Raw genomic sequence first — 20,000 nt, 5'->3', positions numbered from 1 at the left:
GATATGTTGGATGATGTTGGAGGATGGGCTCATGTATGGCTATTACATGGCTGGTCACGATGTGTCCCCTCCTTGATGAGCTCATGTATGGCTATTACATGGCTGGTCACGAAGTGTCCCCTGGTTAATGGGCTTATCTATAGCTATTACATGGCTGGTCACAAAGTGTCCCCTGGTCTATGGGCTCCAGTATGGCTTAACATGGCTTGTCACGAAGTGTCCCCTGGTTGATTGGTTGATGTATGGCTAGTACATGGCTGGTCACGAAGTGTCCCCTGGTTAATGGGCTCATGTATGGCTATTACATGGCTGGTCACGAAGTGTTTCCTGGTAAATAGGGTCATGTGATGCTATTACATGGCTGGTCACGAAGTGTCCCCTGGTTGATTGGTTCATGTATGGCTATTACATGGCTGGTCACGAAGTGTCCACTGGTTGATGGGGTCATGTGATGCTATTACATGGCTGGTCACGAAGTGTCCCCTGGTTGATTGGTTCATGTATGGCTATTACATGGCTGGTCACGAAGTGTTACCTGGTTAATAGGGTCATGTGATGCTATTACATGGCTGGTCACGAAGTGTTCCCTGGTTAATAGGGTCATGTGATGCTATTACATGGCTGGTCACGAAGTGTCCCCTGGTTGATTGGTTCATGTATGGCTATTACATGGCTGGTCACGAAGTGTCCACTGGTTGATGGGGTCATGTGATGCTATTACATGGCTGGTCACGAAGTGTCCCCTGGTTGATTGGTTCATGTATGGCTATTACATGGCTGATCACGAAGTGTCCACTGGTTGATGGGCTCATGTATGGCTATTACATGGCTGGTCACGAAGTGTCCCCTGGTTGATTGGTTCATGTATGGCCATTACATGGCTTGTCACGAAGTGTCCACTGGTTGATGGGGTCATGTGATGCTATTACATGCCTGGTCACGAAGTGTCCCCTGGTTGATTGGTTCATGTATGGCTATTACATGGCTGGTCACGAAGTGTCCACTGGTTAATGGGCTCATGTATGGCTATTACATGACTGGTCACGAAGTGTCCCCTGGTTGATGGGCTCATGTATGGCTATTACATGGCTGGTCACGAAGTGTCCCCTGGTTCATGGGTTCATGTACGGCTTTTGCATGGCTGGTCACGAAGTGTCCCCTGGTTAATGGGCTCATCTATGGCTATTACATGGCTGGTCACGAAGTGTCCCCTGGTCTATGGGCTCATGTATGGCTTAACATGGCTGGTCACAAAGTGTCCCCTGGTTGATAGGTTCATGTATGGCTAGTGCATGGCTGGTCACGAAGTGTCCCCTGGTCTATGGGCTCATGTATGGCTTAACATGGCTGGTCACAAAGTGTCCCCTGGTTGATAGGTTCATGTATGGCTAGTGCATGGCTGGTCACGAAGTGTCCTCTGGTTGATGGGTTCATGTATGCCTATTACATGGCTGGTCACGAAGTGTCCCCTGGTTGATTGGCTTATTTATGGCTATTACATGGCTGGTCACGAAGTGTCCCCTTGTTGATTGGTTCATGTATGGCTATTACATGGCTGGTCACGAAGTGTCCACTGGTTGATGGGGTCATGTGATGCTATTACATGGCTGGTCACGAAGTGTCCCCTGGTTGATTGGTTCATGTATGGCTATTACATGGCTAATCACGAAGTGTCCACTGGTTGATGGGCTCATGTATAGCTATTACATGGCTGGTCACGAAGTGTCCCCTGGTTGATTGGTTCATGTATGGCTATTACATGGCTGGTCACGAAGTGTCCACTGGTTGATGGGCTTATGTATGGCTATTACATGACTGGTCACGAAGTGTCCCCTGGTAGATGGGCTCATATATGGCTATTACATGGCTGGTCACGAAGTGTCCCCTGGTTCATGGGTTCATGTACGGCTTTTGCATGGCTGGTCACGAAGTGTCCCCTGGTTAATGGGCTCATCTATGGCTATTACATGGCTGGTCACGAAGTGTCCCCTGGTTAATAGGCTTATGTATAGCTATTACATGGCTGGTCACAAAGTGTCCCCTGGTCTATGGGCTCCTCTATGGCTTAACATGGCTTGTCACGAAGTGTCCCCTGGTTGATTGGTTCATGTATGGCTAGTACATGGCTGGTCACGAAGTGTCCCCTGGTTAATGGGCTCATGTATGGCTATTACATGGCTGATCACGAAGTGTCCCCTGGTTGATGGGTTCATGTATGGCTATTACATGGCTGGTCACGAAGTGTTCCCTGGTTAATAGGGTCATGTGATGCTATTACATGGCTGGTCACGAAGTGTCCCCTTGTTGATTGGTTCATGTATGGCTATTACATGGCTGGTCACGAAGTGTCCACTGGTTGATAGGGTCATGTGATGCTATTACATGGCTGGTCACGAAGTGTCCCCTGGTTGATTAGTTCATGTATGGCTATTACATGGCTGGTCACGAAGTGTCCACTGGTTGATTGGTTCATGTATGGCTATTACATGGCTGGTCACGAAGTGTTTCCTGGTTAATAGGGTCATGTGATGGTATTACATGGCTGGTCACGAAGTGTCCCCTAGTTGATTGGTTCATGTTTGGCTATAACATCGCTGGTCTCGAAGTGTCCCCTGGTTGTTGGGCTCATGTATGGCTATTACATGGCTGGTCACAAAGTGTCCCCTGGTTGATGGGTTCATGTATGGCTATAACATGGCTGATCACGAAGTGTCCACTGGTCTATGGGCTCATGTATGGCTATAACATGGCTGGTCACGAAGTGTCCCCTGCTTGATGAGCTCATGTATGGCTATAACCTGCCTAATCACAAAGTGTCCCCTGGTTAATGGGTTTATGTATAGCTATTACATGGCTAGTCATGAAGTGTCTCCTGGTCTATGGGCTCATAAATGGCTACTACATGGCTGGTCACGAAGTGTCCCCTGGTTGATTGGTTCATGTTTGGCTAGTACATGGCTGGTCACGAAGTGTCCCCTGGTTGATGGGCTCATGCATTGCTATTACATGGCTAGTCATGAAGTGTCCCCTGGTTGATGGGCTTATGTATGGCTCTTACATGGCTAGTCACGAAGTGTCCCCTGGTTCATGGGTTCATGTATGGCTATTACTTGCTGGTCACGAAATGTTCCCTGATTAATAGGGTCATGTATGGCTATAACATGGCTGGTCACGAAGTGTCCCCTGCTTGATGAGCTCATGTATGGCTATAACCTGCTTAATCACAAAGTGTCCCCTGGTTAATGGGCTTATGTATAGCTATTACATGGCTGGTCATGAAGTGTCTCCTGGTCTATGGGCTCATATATGGCTACTACATGGCTGGTCACGAAGTGTCCCCTGATTGATGGGCTAATCTATGGCTATTACATGGCTGGTCACGAAGTGTCCCCTGGTTAATGGGCTCATGTATGGCTATTACATGGCTGGTCACGAAGTGTCCCCTGGTTGATTGGCTCATGTATGGCTATTACATGGCTGATCACGAAGTGTCCCGTGGTTGATGGGCCCATGCATGACTATAACATAGCTGGTCACGAAGTGTCCCCTGGTTGATGGGTTTATGTATGGCTATTACATGGCTGGTCACGAAGTGTTCCCCAATCTGTGGGGTTATGTATGGCTATTACATGGCTGGTCACGAAGTGTCCTCTGGTTGATGGGTTTATGTATGGCTATTGCATGGCTGGTCACGAAGTGTCCCCTAGTTGATGGGCTCATCTATGGGTATTACATGGCTGGTCAGGAAGTGTCCCCTGGTCTATGGGCTCATGCATGGCTTACCATGGCTGGTCACGAAGTGTCCCCTGGTTGAATTCTTCATGTATGGCTAGTACATGGCTGGTCACGAAGTGTCCCCTGGTTAATGGGCTCATGTATGGCTATTACAGGGCTGGTCACGAAGTGTCCCCTGGTTAATTGGTTCATGTTTGGCTATGACATGGCTGGTCGCGAAGTGTCCCCTGGTTGATGGGCTCACGTATCGCTATTACATGGCTGCTCACGAAGTGTCCCCTGGCTGATGGGCTCATGTATGGCTATTACATGGCTGGTCACAAAGTGTCCCCTGGTTGATGGGTTCATGTATGGCTATAACATGGCTGGTCACGAAGTGTCCCCTTGTCTATGGGCTCATGTATGGCTATAACATGGCTGGTCACGAAGTGTCCCCTGCTTGATGAGCTCATGTATGGCTATTACATGCCTAATCACTAAGTGTCCCCTGATTAATAGGCTTATGTATAGCTATTACATGGCTGGTCATGAAGTGTCCCCTGGTCTATGGGCTCATGTATGGCTACTACATGGCTGGTCACGAAGTGTCCCCTGGTTGATTGGTTCATGGATGGCTAGTACATGGGTGGTCACGAAGTGTGCACTGGTTGATGGGCTGATATATGGTTAATACATGGCTGGTCACAAAGTGTCCCTTGGTTAATGGGGTCATGCATGGCTATTACTTGGCTAGTCACGAAGTGTCCCCTGGTTGATGGGCTCATATATGGCTATTACATGGCTGGTCACGAAGTGTCCCCTTTTTATTGGTTCATGTATGGCTATTACATGGCTTGTCACGAAGTGTCCACTGGTTGATGGGGTCATGTGATGCTATAACATGGCTGGTCACGAAGTGTCCCCTGGTTGATTGGTTCATGTATGGCTATTACATGGCTGGTCACGAAGTGTCCACTGGTTGATGGGCTCATGTATGGCTATTACATGACTGGTCACGAAGTGTCCCCTGGTTGATGGGCTCATGTATGGCTATTACATGGCTGGTCACGATTTTTCCCTTGTTCATGGGTTCATGTACGGCTTTTGCATGGCTGGTCACGAAGTGTCCCCTGGTTAATGGGCTCATCTATGGCTATTACATGGCTGGTCACGAAGTGTCCCCTTGTCTATGGGCTCATGTATGGCTTAACATGGCTGGTCACAAAGTGTCCCCTGGTTGATAGGTTCATGTATGGCTAGTGCATGGCTGGTCACGAAGTGTCCTCTGGTTGATGGGTTCATGTATGCCTATTACATGGCTGGTCACGAAGTGTCCCCTGGTTGATTGGCTTATTTATGGCTATTACATGGCTCGTCACGAAGTGTCCCCTGGTTAATAGGCTTATGTATAGCTATTACATGGCTGGTCACAAAGTGTCCCCTGGTCTATGGGCCCCTCTATGGCTTAACATGGCTTGTCACGAAGTGTCCCCTGGTTGATTGGTTCATGTATGGCTAGTACATGGCTGGTCACGAAGTGTCCCCTGGTTAATGGGCTCATGTATGGCTATTACATGGCTGATCATGAAGTGTGCCCTGGTTGATGGGTTCATGTATGGCTATTACATGGCTGGTCACGAAGTGTTCCCTGGTTAATAGGGTCATGTGATGCTATTACATGGCTGGTCACGAAGTGTCCCCTGGTTGATTGGTTCATGTATGGCTATTACATGGCTGGTCACGAAGTGTCCACTGGTTGATAGGGTCATGTGATGCTATTACATGGCTGGTCACGAAGTGTCCCCTGGTTGATTAGTTCATGTATGGCTATTACATGGCTGGTCACGAAGTGTCCACTGGTCTATGGGCTTATGTATGGCTATAACATGGCTGGTCACGAAGTGTCCCCTGCTTGATGAGCTCATGTATGGCTATAACCTGCCTAATCACAAAGTGTCCCCTGGTTAATGGGCTTATGTATATCTATTACATGGCTAGTCATGAAGTGTCTCCTGGTCTATGGGCTCATATATGACTACTACATGGCTGGTCACGAAGTGTTCCCTGGTTCCCTGGTTGATTGGTTCATGTTTGGCTAGTACATGGCTGGTCACGAAGTGTCCCCTGGTTGATGGGCTCATGCATTGCTATTACATGGCTAGTCATGAAGTGTCCCCTGGTTGATGGGCTTATGTATGGCTATTACATGGCTAGTCACGAAGTGTCCCCTGGTTCATGGGTTCATGTATGGCTATTACTTGCTGGTCACGAAATGTTCCCTGATTAATAGGGTCATGTATGGCTATAACATGGCTGGTCACGAAGTGTCCCCTGCTTGATGAGCTCATGTATGGCTATAACCTGCTTAATCACAAAGTGTCCCCTGGTTAATGGGCTTATGTATAGCTATTACATGGCTGGTCATGAAGTGTCTCCTGGTCTATGGGCTCATATATGGCTACTACATGGCTGGTCACGAAGTGTCCCCTGATTGATGGGCTAATCTATGGCTATTACATGGCTGGTCACGAAGTGTCCCCTTTTTAATGGGCTCATGTATGGCTATTACATGGCTGGTCACGAAGTGTCCCCTGGTTGATTGGCTCATGTATGGCTATTACATGGCTGATCACGAAGTGTCCCGTGGTTGATGGGCCCATGCATGACTATAACATAGCTGGTCACGAAGTGTCCCCTGGTTGATGGGTTTATGTATGGCTATTACATGGCTGGTCACGAAGTGTTCCCCAATCTGTGGGGTCATGTATGGCTATTACATGGCTGGTCACGAAGTGTCCTCTGGTTGATGGGTTTATGTATGGCTATTGCATGGCTGGTCACGAAGTGTCCCCTAGTTGATGGGCTCATCTATGGGTATTACATGGCTGGTCAGGAAGTGTCCCCTGGTCTATGGGCTCATGCATGGCTTACCATGGCTGGTCACGAAGTGTCCCCTGGTTGAATTCTTCATGTATGGCTAGTACATGGCTGGTCACGAAGTGTCCCCTGGTTAATGGGCTCATGTATGGCTATTACAGGGCTGGTCACGAAGTGTCCCCTGGTTAATTGGTTCATGTTTGGCTATTACTTGCTGGTCACGAAATGTTCCCTGATTAATAGGGTCATGTATGGCTATTACATGGCTGGTCACGAAGTGTCCACTGGTTGATGGGCTCATGTATGGCTATTACATGGATGGTCACCAAGTGTCCCCCGGGTGATGGGCTCATGTATGGCTATTACATGGCTGGTCACGAAGTGTCCCCTGGTTCATGGGTTCATTTACGGCTCTTGCATGGCTGGTCACGAAGTGTCCCGTGGTTAATGGGCTTATCTATGGCTATTACATGGCTGGTCACGAAGTGTCCCCTGGTCTATGGGCTCATGTATGGCTTAACATGGCTGGTCACAAAGTGTCCCCTGGTTGATAGGTTCATGTATGGCTAGTGCATGGCTGGTCACAAAGTGTCCTCTGGTTGATGGGTTCATGTATGGCTATTACATGGCTGGTCACGAAGTGTCCCTTGGTTAATGGGCTTATGTATAGCTATTACATGGCTGGTCACGAAGTGTCCCCTGGTCTATGTTCTCCTGTATGGCTTAACATGGCTTGTCACGGAGTGTCCCCTGGTTGATTGGTTCATGTATGGCTAGTACATGGCTGGTCACGAAGTGTCCCCTGGTTAATGGGCTCATGTATGGCTATTACATGGCTGATCACGAAGTGTCCCCTGGTTGATGGGTTCATGTATGGCTATTACATGGCTGGTCACGAAGTGTTCCCTGGTTAATAGGGTCATGTGATGCTATTACATGGCTGGTCACAAAGTGTCCCTTGGTTGATTGGTTCATGTATGGCCATTAGATGGCTGGTCACGAAGTGCCCACTGGTTGATAGGGTCATGTGATGCTATTTTATGGCTGGTCACGAAGTGTCCCCTGGTTGATTAGTTCATGTATGGCTATTACATGGCTGGTCACAAAGTGTCCACTGGTTGATGGGCTCATGTATGGCTATTACATGGCTGGTCACGAAGTGTCCACTGGTTGATGGGCTCATGTATGGCTATTACATGGCTGGTCACAAAGTGTCCCCTGGTTGATGGGTTCATGTATGGCTATTGCATGGCTGGTCACGAAGTGTTCCCTGGTTGATTGTTTCATGTGTGGCTATTACATCGCTGGTCACAAAGTGTCCCCTGGTTGATGGGCTCATGTATGGCTATTACATGGCCGGTCAAAAGTGTCCCCTGGTTGATGGGTTCATGTATGGCTATTGCATGGCTGGTCACGAAGTGTCCCCTGGTTAATGGGCTCATGTATGGCTATTACATGGCTCGTCATGAAGTGTCCCCTGGTTAATGGGGTCATTTGATGGTATTACATGGCTGGTCACGAAGTGTCCCCTAGTTGATTGTTTCATGTTTGGCTATTACATCGCTGGTCACAAAGTGTCCCCTGGTTGATGGGCTCATGTATGGCTATTACATAGGTGGTCACGAAGTGTCCCCTGGTTAATGGGGTCATTTGATGGTATTACATGGCTGGTCACGAAGTGTCCCCTGGTTGATTGTTTCATGTTTGGCTATTACATCGCTGGTCACGAAGTGTCCCCTGGTTGTTGGGCTCATGTATGGCTATTACATGGCTGGTCACAAAGTGTCCCCTGGTTGATGGGTTCATGTATGGCTATAACATGGCTGGTCACGAAGTGTCCCCTTGTCTATGGGCGCATGTATGGCTATAACATGGCTGGTCACGAAGTGTCCCCTGCTTGATGAGCTCATGTATGGCTATTACATGCCTAATCACAAAGTGTCCCCTGATTAATGGGCTTATGTATAGCTATTACATGGCTGGTCATGAAGTGTCCCCTGGTCTATGGGCTCATGTATGGCTACTACATGGCTGGTCACGAAGTGTCCCCTGGTTGATTGGTTCATGGATGGCTAGTACATGGGTGGTCACGAAGTGTGCACTGGTTGATGGGCTCATGTATGGCTAATACATGGCTGGTCACAAAGTGTCCCTTGGTTAATGGGGTCATGCATGGCTATTACTTGGCTAGTCACGAAGTGTCCCCTGGTTGATGGGCTCATATATGGCTATTACATGGCTGGTCACAAAGTGTCCCCTGGTTAATGGGTTCATGTATGGCTATTACTTCCTGGTCACGAAGTGTTCCCTGGTTAATGGGGTCATGTGATGCCATTACATGGCTGGTCACGAAGTGTCCCCTGATTGATGGGCTCATCTATGGCTATTACATGTCTGGTCACGAAGTGTCCCCTGATTAATGGGCTCATGTATGGCTATTACATAGCTGGTCACGAAGTGTCCCCTAGTTGACGGGCTCATCTATGCCTATTACTTGGCTGCTCACGAAGTGTCCCCTGGTTGATTAGTTTATGTAAGGGTATTACATGGCTGGTCACGAAGTGTTTCCTGCTTGATGAGCTTATGTATGGTTATTACATGGCTAATCATGAAGTGTCCCCTGGTCTATGGGCTCATGTATGGGTATAACATGGATGGTCACAAAGTGTCCCCTGGTTGATGGGCTTGTGTATGGCTATAACATGGCTGGTCACGAAGTGTCCCCTGCTTGATGAGCTCATGTATGGTTATGACATGGCTAATCACAAAGTGTCCCCTGGTTAATGGGATTATGTATAGGTATTACATGGCTGGTCATGAAGTGTCCCCTTGTCTATGGGCTCATGTGTGGCTACTACATGGCTGGTCACGAAGTGTCCCCTGGTTGATTGGTTCATGTATGGCTAGTACTTGGCTGGTCACAAAGTGTCTGCTGGTTGATGGGCTCATGTATCGCTGGTACATGGCTGGTCACGAAGTGTCCACTGGTTGATGGGCTCATGTATTACTATTAAAAGGCTGGTCACAAAGTGTTTCCTGGTTGATTGGTTCATGTATGGCTATGAAATGGCTGGTCACGAAGTGTCCCCTGATTGATGGGCTCATCTATGGCTTTTACATGGCTGCTCACGAAGTGTTCCCTGGTTGATGGGCTCATTTATGGCTATTTTCTGGCTATTACATGGCTGGTCACGAAGTGTCCTGTGGTTGATGGGCCCATGCATGGCTATAACATGGCTAGTCACGAAGTGTCCCCTGGTTGATTGGTTCATGTATGGCTATTACATGGCTGGTCACGAAGTGTCCCCTGGTCAATGGGCTCATGTATGGATATTACATGGTTAGTCACGAAGTGTCCCCTGATTGATGGGCTCATCTATGCCTATTACATGGCTGCTAACGAAGTGTCCCCTGGTTGATTGGTTCATGTAAGGGTATTACATGGCTGGTCACGAAGTGTCCCCTGCTTGATGAGCTTATGTATGGCTATAACATGGCTGGTCACGAAGTGTCCCCTGGTTGATTGGTGCATGTATGGCTAGTACGTGGCTGGTCACGAAGTGTCCACTGGTTGATTGGCTCATGTATGGCTATTAAATGGCTGGTCACGAGGTGTCGCGTGGTTCATTGGTTGATGCATGGCTATTACATGGCTGGTCACAAAGTGTCCCCTGGTTGATTGGTTCATGTATGGCTAGTACATGGCTGGTCACGAAGTGTCCCCTGGTTGATGGGCTCATTTATGGCTATTACATGGCTGGTTATGAAGTGTCCCCTGGTCTATGGGCTCATGTATGGCTATAACATGGCTGGTCACGAAGTGTCCCCTGGTTGATTGGTTCATGTATGGCTATAACATGGCTGGTCACGAAGTGTCCCCTGGTTAATGGGCTCATGTATGGCTATTACATGGCTGGTCACGAAGTGTCCCCTGGTTGATTGGTTGATGTATGGCTATTACATGGTTGGTCACGAAGTGTCCTCTGGTTAATGGGCTCTTGTATTGCTATTACATGGCTGGTCACGAAGTGTCCCCTGGTTGATTGCTTCGTGTATGGCTATTACATGGCTGGTCTATGGGCGAAGTATGCTATAACTGGATTGTTGCGGACGGATTTTAAGTAAATAGTGAGACTGAAAGATTCACTGTAGTTTTTCCACGTTGTCGCCAGAACCTTCATTTTGGCCATTTCACGTAGTAGTTTTGACGAGTACGAGAGAGAATTGTTTAAAAATGCCACTGTCGTTCCCAGAGTCTCTTTTTTGATGTCTCTTCTTAACGACAATGGAGAGGTTGCAAAAATGCGTGCTGCACGTGCAGCACGATCTTGTTGGTTCTTTTAACCAATAATATTACTGCTTTTTGGCGTTGTCGTTGCTGTAGCCGTCGTTTTGCTCTTAAGGCCTGGCCAAACGCTCGCAACATTTCAACGCAACATCTTGCAACATTGTTGGGCTCAATATTTTGCGTACGTTTGGCCACTCTGTTGCGATATGTTGGATCAAATTTGAAAAGGGTTGCATGATGTTGTACTCGTTTGGCCAGGTTCACGCAACATTGTTGCATTAGGAAGGCATGCGTGCTAGGTCCACTTGTTGTGCGCCAGGGGCCTGGGGCACATAAACATCGACACGTTGCGTTGAAAATGTTGCGAGCGTTTGGCCAGACCCTTAAACGCCCTGTTGTCAGGACGAGAGCGGCAATGAAATGTACCAGATTGTTAAACACGCGAGGGGGGCGTGCAAAGCCTTTGTTGTTGTTTTTCATTACGCCTATGTTTTCATGGCTTTCTTCATCGGTGCTTGTACGCTGTGTTTCGTCAAAACTCGTTCCATTTGTGTTCTGTTGCAATTATTATGTTAACTCCAAACCGTAATTGGAAAACAGAGAAAGTAAACAAGACAATGGCTGCAACCACACTAGGGTACTTAACTGGGTTTATATCCAGTTAATTGAAATGAACCGGTTTAAAACAGTTATGAATGCGGCCGCATCTCTTCGGTGTTAACCGGCTTTTAACCGGGTTATGCAAATTAACGCAAAAACAATACATTTTCTTAACCGGGTTAGGTATTTTTAAACCCCCTCGCTGGGTAATTTAAGGCGGGTTAACCGGGTTAAGTTTGGGGAATTTTTTAAAGGGTTAATTTAAATTTAACATGGTTAACTCCTAAGTATGGCCTCGGCCAATAACCTTTTCAGAAAAAATAAGTTTTCATATGAACTTTCTCAAGGGCCATGAAGCATCTTCAAAAGAGGCGTCAGCCAAAGAGGTGGAAGCAAGGCTCAATGCCATGAAACAACACAACGAGCTTCAGCAGGAGCTTCTCCAACATGTGCTTCAATACCATGACAACTTTAGCAGCATTGAAAATCTGGCAGCCGTGGCAGCTGGAACGGACTCGGAACTCAGTGGTTCAGAGCTTAGGGATCGGCTCATGGGATCGCTGGTATGAAACTGTTTCGTTGTTGTCGTGGGATACAACGTATGGATATATAATAGGTGGCAGCTTCGCTGAGAAGTTTGGGTGGCCATACTTTTGAGATATCGAGGTCCCGGGCTTAAGGGAGTGCGGTGTGTTGCTACGGATGTAATGGTTAAGTAATTTGAGAGAATTTGGCGTTATTTTGGTCAGTTTCCAACTTTTGTAAACCAGTAACCCTAAATGTGACGTCATCGTGCAATGCTCATGGTCACGTGACCAATAATTCAGAGTTTTCTTTTATTATAAAAGAAAACTCTAAATTTGTCTATGTGCTACACAATTTGGGTATTTAATCAGTGGTTTGATCATTTGTGTTCGTTTTTGTATCCAGCCAAGCATGGTTTTCTTTTTAAAGAGATAAACGATACTGAAATACCCATAACTTTTTCAAAATAGAAATAGACCACCGGAAATTTAGCTTTTTCTCAAACCGGAAGTCAGTTCGTTTAGGCATGCGCAGTTGATCTGAGAATGAGCTTGAGAAAGGGCAAGGAAAAGCCTTTGATGCAAACAACTGTTCGTGTGGTGATTTTTGCTTGTGAGTGCGTTTTCTGGTCAGCTCACGATATGATGACATCAGTCATCGGAAGTAACATTTCACTTCCTTAGCAACGCGCGAAAAATCCATCTGTGGGGCCTCAAACCACTAGCCTCAAATTTCCTTAATTCAACTCCTTGCTTACGTTAAAAAGGGATGGAAAGATGGAGGAACTGGGGAGTGATTTCAGCACTCGCTAGACCTCAATCTTTCCCTCCCCTTTCAGTGCTTGCTATACAGGCAAGCGAAAATTGATGAATTTATCACTGGAGAATGTTCTAACTTACAGTTTTGTTTTCACGATCTTTTAGACAAGCTTGAATTCACTGAAAGACGAATCAGGAACGATTTCCAGGTATAGCTTTTTACAGCATATAGGTTTTTATTTACAGCTGAGTGGCATTGTGTATTAACTTCCATCATTCCAGTAGTGTTTACTTGAGGCAGTCTTGAATAATAGACCTATCGTTTGGTTTCTAACAGAAGCTCGAGTGGTAACACCATTAAAGATTCAAGCGAAGAAGGACAGTCTCAACCCGCGCCGAAACCTAAAGATAAGGTAACTGCGTCCATTTAAACGAAGTGTCAGCAGGTTTGATTTAATCAAGACATGCGCACACACCAGTGGTAGAACTGTGTCCTGTCATTGCATCAATAGAAACGTTTCCTCGGTTTAGATTTGGACCCTGACGTCCTTGGTTTTGCAGACGTTACAGTGCTAGTGGGTTACGAATAACTGTTACGTGTTACGGTGTTTAAACTCTGTGTCAGATTAAAGGGGGTACTATAATAAGTTTCAAGTATTCTTTTTACTCGGGGTACCTGTAAGGTAGTTATAAATGGGGTGGATAACCGGAATTGCAGAAGAATGCACAATAAAATTTCGTGCAAGGATTTCAATTGGCTAAAGGAAAGCATTACATCATTTGCAGCAATTCAAGGCACCTCCTCTACTGACTTTGATATATTTTTTCGCGATTGTGGTAAATCTAGATCTGTTCAAACTGTTATTGTCTTTATTGTGTATGGCGAATCGATTTTTGCCTGGGGCGCTCGAAATGCATACGGAAGCACACTGAAAGATGAGGAGCGTCAGTTTCGGAACGGGTCGGTTCGCGATTTCAGAGAAAAATACCAAGAACACTCAAATGTGCAGAAGAATAGGGAAGTACAAATGACAACAATGTATTTTATTATCTGTTTCATCGTTGTGTACAGTTTCCGTCTTCGTTCAAACCGGCGGTCTCATGGATTATAACAAAGCTTAAGCTTTATTAAAGCTTGAACCGAATGTGTGGATGATAGTCTTGTGCACGATTTTTAGTTTCATGTCAGACTTGGTGAATACAATGAATGTAGGAAATGAGTTGGACTCTGGTTTATCAAGGCTATCAAGACATACGCATCTTGTGTTAACAGAATTACCAACAGAAGTCAGTTTTCAACACCACTTATTAGATTCACCACATTCCAAGACAGTTACAGTCGGGGTGGGTGTGGCAGTGTCCATGGGAATTCTGCAATATGTTTTGCTTATTGTCCCTTCTTGCCAAATGCTTTTGAAAATTTGAGCACATGTGACCAGATATGTTTCGTTTATTTTGACATGCTGTGCACGTGAGTAAGTTGCAAATGGAAGAAAGGAAACCCTGGGAAACTTAAGAAATTCATCATTTATACCGGCCAAACAGCACTCGAATTCATGTGATTACCTATACTGATTTTACACTAGATACAAAAAAAAAAAGAACTTTAGTAAAGTGTCAAGTCGGTCTAGCGCTGGAGCACTAATTGGGGACACTGTAAACTGAAATTAACAATGAACTCAAATCAAGTCAAATGCTGATTGAAAACCTCTCGGTGCAGAGTAGAGGACCAACAAATTCAACCCACAAATGACGCCGAGTCTGGGAATTGAACCCGGGCCACATTGGTGGGAGGCGAGTGCTCTCACCACTGCGCCATCCCTGCACTCCGCGCCATCCCTGCCCCCCCCCCTCAAGATTTAGAGATTCAGTTCAAAGAAAATTGGTATTTTCAATCGCCGTGGGGTGCAGTTTTCAGTTTCATACTCGTCCCCAAAGAAACTTCCAGTGCAAATCCTCTCAAATCTTGTACTGTCAAAATCGCTAGGCCGTTAAGGGTATCCCGAGTAAACGCTGACTTCAGCGTATTATTACTGATACAAACGCTTTCATTGCGGGTTTTTTTCAACAAATGCGACTGTAATCATTATTTCTTTCTGTTTAGAGTTTTTGGGGATGGGAGGTTATCGCCGGAGAAAGTTTGAACGAAATGTTGAGTTTGTCAGTAAAAGTCGTTACTCGTTCTTCGTTGTTTTTGAAGGCTCGTCGCAGAACTGGAACCCAGGAAGAGTTCTTGTACCCGGACAGAATCAAAACGAGGCGATCGCCTCTTTTTGACCCACCCGGAGATGACGACGAGTGTTCCTCTTCATCAAACCTCCCGGTGATTGCTGCTCTCCCCTGTCCCGGGGATCCAAAAACCACCCGGCAGATATCATCAGAACTCATGCAAAAACTTTTGGAGCTTGAGAAGTCTCGCAAAGGCCAAAGCAGCGACTCCATTATGCCGCCGCCACCTGCTACTCAAAGCGAGCAGACTCAAAGTCAGGGGGTCCCTGTCAAGACATCTCGCTCTAATTCTCTAAATGGCAATACCACGGTAGCCGTTCCCGCTTCAATGGTGCGAGGTAATATAAAGTCGAAGTCGGCCAGGAGTTTTCCTCTCAGCAGATATGGAAGCGCGGGATCTGGTATCTCGATTCAAGCTCGGTCCCAACCTGCCTCACCAGCCCTGCAAAGGAAATCACTGCCGGATAAACCTGGGGCTGGGTAAGTTAATAGCGGAAAACTTGTCATCGACGATGATGAAAATCGTATTTCATCTGTATGCCGCGCTTTATACGTGAATGTCCAATGCAAATGTCCGGTAGGGCAATGTACGACACAGAAAGTTCCTCTGGAACTTTCGAGAAGTGAACTGTCTTTGGTAGATAAATGCTTCTCTTTTGCTATTGTCTTCTCGCTGCTGTTCTCGACAATAAACTGTTTGTACTCTAGTGTTGGCATAGATGAAAATGAGTTGCAACGCGGTTTTGTCAAGCACTGGCTGAATTTTTGATACGTTCGGGGTTAAAATGTACGCCCTCTCGCACGGCTATCATGTGCTCTGTGATTTAACCAGCCGGACGGTCGAGAGTATTTGTTAAAACGTCCTCCTTTTTCTGCCATTAACGTGCGATTTCTCTTTTCCGTTTTCAGGGTTGATGACAGCGTAATCTCGCAGAAAACCTCTGAAAACGTCTTTGCTCGGCTAACAAGCAGCCTCGCTCAGGAGTCCGATCCTGATGTGTAAGTGATATATGAAATATTGTCACTGTTCACTTTTCCTAAACACATGTGACAGAAGTGAGATCTTCTTCACTGTTACCGATTACGTTATTATTTGTCTGCAGTGGCCGTATGCTGCCGCTCCGTCCTCCTGTAGGGAAGCCAGCTCCATTGGTTTGTACATATGCTGCAACAGGGCATAACAGCGCCGTGCTCTCTCTTGATGTAACAGAGGACTTGATGATTACTGGTTCCAAAGGTTGGTTTGCGTCCTATTTTCCTTTTTTTTTTTTTTTGCGCCTTCTCCCCTTCCTCGTAAAGCGTGGAAAACACCAATTGTGTTGGATCAATGGACAGTTATTGCAATAAATTGCTTCGGATTGCAGTGGGTTGGAATTGGAATGACCATACAACGAAAATAAGTGGCCTGAACCTTAACAAAAAAAGCTAGTTGCTTGTCAAAGGGCGAAAGGGCAGCTGAAATATCGAAGTTCCCGGCAGAATTCGAACCTGTACGACTTTTGCAACAGCGTTCGTTTACTCGCTCTCGCTTATCTACAACTGCGTTGTGTTTGATGTGCGCAGGGGCAGAACTATACCGGTTTCCACCGTTTTAACGAAAGCGGTCAGAAACACAGGAAGTGAGGGGACTTTAAAGAGTTAAAATCCAAAAAGTTCCTAGGGGAGCATGGCCCCGGAACCCCCTAGAAAGGTTTTCGTTCTTTTGGAAACCGGTGAGTAATTATCCAAGATCCGCCCCTGATGCGGGTTAGTTTTTTCCGTGGCTTAGACTTTTGCAATGGTCTGAAATTTAATTGCAAGCTGCTTTAATTCACATATCAGTCAGTTTGTTCAAGAGGATCCTTATTCGTATAAAAATAGTGGTATAGAAGTTATATATTAAGAGAAACAAGACTAAAAAGGAACAAAATTAGTAAGTTAAAGACAACGGACCAGATAAGCTAAAAACATCGTATCAGTGACAGCAGAAACCCAGAAGGGTTGAAACGTGTAACGCGCGTTCACAGCTTCCGAATATTCAGTGCAAACTGATTGGTTGAATGTTTCAGTGCGAAGTACCATATTTGGAAACTCCTCGCTCTTGTTGTTCCAAATATGGTACTTAGCAAATCGAATATTCAGAAGCTTGTTTCCCAGCACACAAGGGGCCGTTACACGTTTCAACCCTTATGGGTTTCTGGTGACAGCCAAAAGTATTTTAAATGTACAGTAAACAATACACCTTATTCCAAAATGGCCGGCATTTAAATATTCTTTTGTTTTTATTCAAATTAGCCCTTGATGCCTCGTTCTTAAGCTTAAAATTCAAAAGAATATTTTATCTTGAACGAGGCATCAAGGGCCAATTTTTATGCGCATAAATCAGCGGCCATTTTGGAATGAGGTGTATTACATCAGCAAATAACGATTGCCCTCCAAGACCTAATTTTATTTTAGATAGAGGTAAATTTTGGACAATAGAATGAGTATCTCCATGTAGACCTCCTCGATCGCCCTCCAGAGCTGCAAAAAGCGCTTCACGTATTGACTTTTTAAAGGCAGGTTAAGTGTGCAAAGCAGTTGCAGACGGGCCTTTTAGGACGGTGCCCACTATTGTTATTGCGCACACGTTCTGCGCATCTCGAGATCCTCGGATTTCCTATGGCTGGTGCTTATTAATACAGGGATATTTTTGCGCGGTTTAAAGTTATGCCGAGAGAACAGAACTTTGCAAGGGCTTTTGGTATCCAAAAATAAAATTGGAGGTAACCATGCATCTTTCAGAGAATTTAGCTTCAATTTGGAAAGGAACGCCATGCATCGCTTTGTGGTTTAGCGTTTTTTTCAAATATTGTTGATTAATTATCTTTGAAAAATGCGTGGTTACCCCCAATTTTCTTTTTGGATTTCAATAACACTTGTTGAAATCTGCTTTTCCCGCGTTCTTTAAAAATGCAAGTTTGTTGCTGTATGTAGTCTCAATTTTAAACAGCCGAGCGCAAGTGCTCTGCTCATTGGATGTGTTCATTGCAGATCGCACTGTGAAGGTTTGGGATCTGAACACGGGGGAGGAGACGCTGTCCTGTGCTGGCCACAAAAGGGATGTCGTTGCCGTACGGTATTGTCGCAAATCGCAGCGAATATTTGGTGCGTCGCAGAATATTATCAAGGTATTTATTGTAATTGTTTTTTTGAAAAAAAGAAAGACAAAATGTTCTGTCGTTTTTTTCCGGGAAATTTGGGGGTGAGAAAAGTCAAGCAATTTCTGGTTGTTTTAGCAAAACAGTGGTTTTCGAGGAAAGACAGCAGGACAACGAGTTTCTGGGAACATTGTTATTTTTCAGGAAGAAATGGGCCATAAGCGATATAGTTGGGGTTGTAGATATCTTTTTTCTTGACTTGTTTGTTTTTTGATCTTAAGTCTTTTAAAAGTCAGGTTTTTTTGGTTTCTTCAGGTTTGGGACATGAGAGATGGCAAATGCATCAAGAGCCTTACGCCACCAGGTTCCTCGTTAGGGTCCTTTTTGTCCAGTATGACGTCAGAGACGCAGATTAATGACTTAAAGCTCTCGTCTGATGGTTCGATGCTTTACGCCGCCATGGGAACCACTGTCAGGATCTGGGAACTTGACAAGTGAGTCAAGCGACCGGTTTGTTTGTAATAATAATAATAATAATAATAATAATAATAATACGAAAGCAAAACTATTGTCAAATACTTTTGAAATGTTCGTGGCTAGTCTGAGAATTTGCGAACGGGACTTTGTGCGCGATGCTCAACGAGTTTGCCTTTGAATTCTTAAGGTCTCTTCAGAGTCTCTTGGCCGAGACGAAACGCCGCGTCAGACTAGCCACTTGACAATAATAATAATAATAATAATAATAATAATAATAATAATAATAATAATAATAATAATAAATAGATTTATATAGCGCCAAATCCTAACTGCTCTTTGGCGCTTTACAATACTGTATTAAAAAGATAATGACTACATTAATTAAAAACATTAAAAGATAATTAAAACAAAAATCTCATGAAATCGCAAAATATTTGAAAAAAAAGCTCTTTTGAAAAGGTAAGTATTCAGTCATTTCTCAAAAGTTTTGCAGACGTTAATGTTGGTGTTGTCCTGGGCCCAGTTGTTCGAAAGCCGATTAACTTAATCAAGGATTAATTTAAACTTTTGTTTCATGTTTTCAACTTTTTGATGAAAATTTCTTTTGCTTATTTTTTTTTTTCAAGATTGACTTCTTCTATTAATGTAAAGTTTTGCCAAATATCAGCGTTGAACAGCATTTGGGAGTAGAGAAATAAACTCCTTGGCTAATTGATAGAAACCTTTCGAAGCACGCTTTTAAGAAACAAATACACGATCTATTACTACTCGATTTTCAAAGACGGGATAGTTATGCTGACATAGAAAAGAAGAAATCAAACACGAAACAAGTTACTAGGGCATATTCGATATATCAATATTCACACATGGCTTCGAGGGTTTATAATTTGAATATTGTTTTGTTTAGAAATCTCCCTTGAGACTTGTCAGACGAAGAAAACAGAACTGAGCCGTGAAAGTTGACCATAAAGCCTCGTAGCCTTGCCTGAATATTAGTTGTGGTTACACTAGCCCTTTTACCCACGGACAAATACGTTTTTGTGTGTAAACGCTTCACCTAGACCGAAACTTCCCTAGGGTTATTTCCATGGATACATCAAAAAGAAGAAAATAACTTCCCATGACAGTTCCGAAACTGAAAAGTACGGTTTATCTGCTCCCTGAGGTGGCTTGTCCAATCATAAAGCAGAACGTAGCTAATACACGAAGATCCCGAATTATATTAATTATACCCTATTATTTTACCCTGAGGGAAGTCGTTTACTATGTAACCGCATCCCCAAGGGTAACATGAAATATGAGCTGAACTAAACCTAAGGTGTGGTTAACCACAACTATTGATATATTGAACTGGGCTTATTGAATGTAATGTAATTTCTTATTTACACGTATGTTTATTTTTCTTATCATTAT

General features: G+C 45.0%; 1 protein-coding gene across 1 annotated transcript in view; it reads left to right on the top strand.

The window, feature by feature from the left end:
- Positions 1-20,000, top strand: part of LOC138003989 (kinesin-like protein KIF21A) — a 67,071-nt gene that overhangs the window by 40,705 nt on the left and 6,366 nt on the right. The window contains exons 24-31 of the mRNA XM_068850347.1: positions 11,827-12,042; positions 12,928-12,971; positions 13,100-13,175; positions 14,963-15,471; positions 15,901-15,990; positions 16,095-16,228; positions 18,004-18,140; positions 18,426-18,604. Coding sequence (XP_068706448.1) covers positions 11,827-12,042; positions 12,928-12,971; positions 13,100-13,175; positions 14,963-15,471; positions 15,901-15,990; positions 16,095-16,228; positions 18,004-18,140; positions 18,426-18,604 — 1,385 coding nt within the window. The remainder of the gene's footprint in view (positions 1-11,826; positions 12,043-12,927; positions 12,972-13,099; positions 13,176-14,962; positions 15,472-15,900; positions 15,991-16,094; positions 16,229-18,003; positions 18,141-18,425; positions 18,605-20,000) is intronic.

The sequence above is a fragment of the Montipora foliosa genome, chromosome 1 (genome assembly GCF_036669935.1).
Source record: "Montipora foliosa isolate CH-2021 chromosome 1, ASM3666993v2, whole genome shotgun sequence".
In the NCBI taxonomy this organism is placed as follows: domain Eukaryota; kingdom Metazoa; phylum Cnidaria; class Anthozoa; order Scleractinia; family Acroporidae; genus Montipora; species Montipora foliosa.
This window is presented reverse-complemented; position numbering and strand designations above follow the sequence as displayed.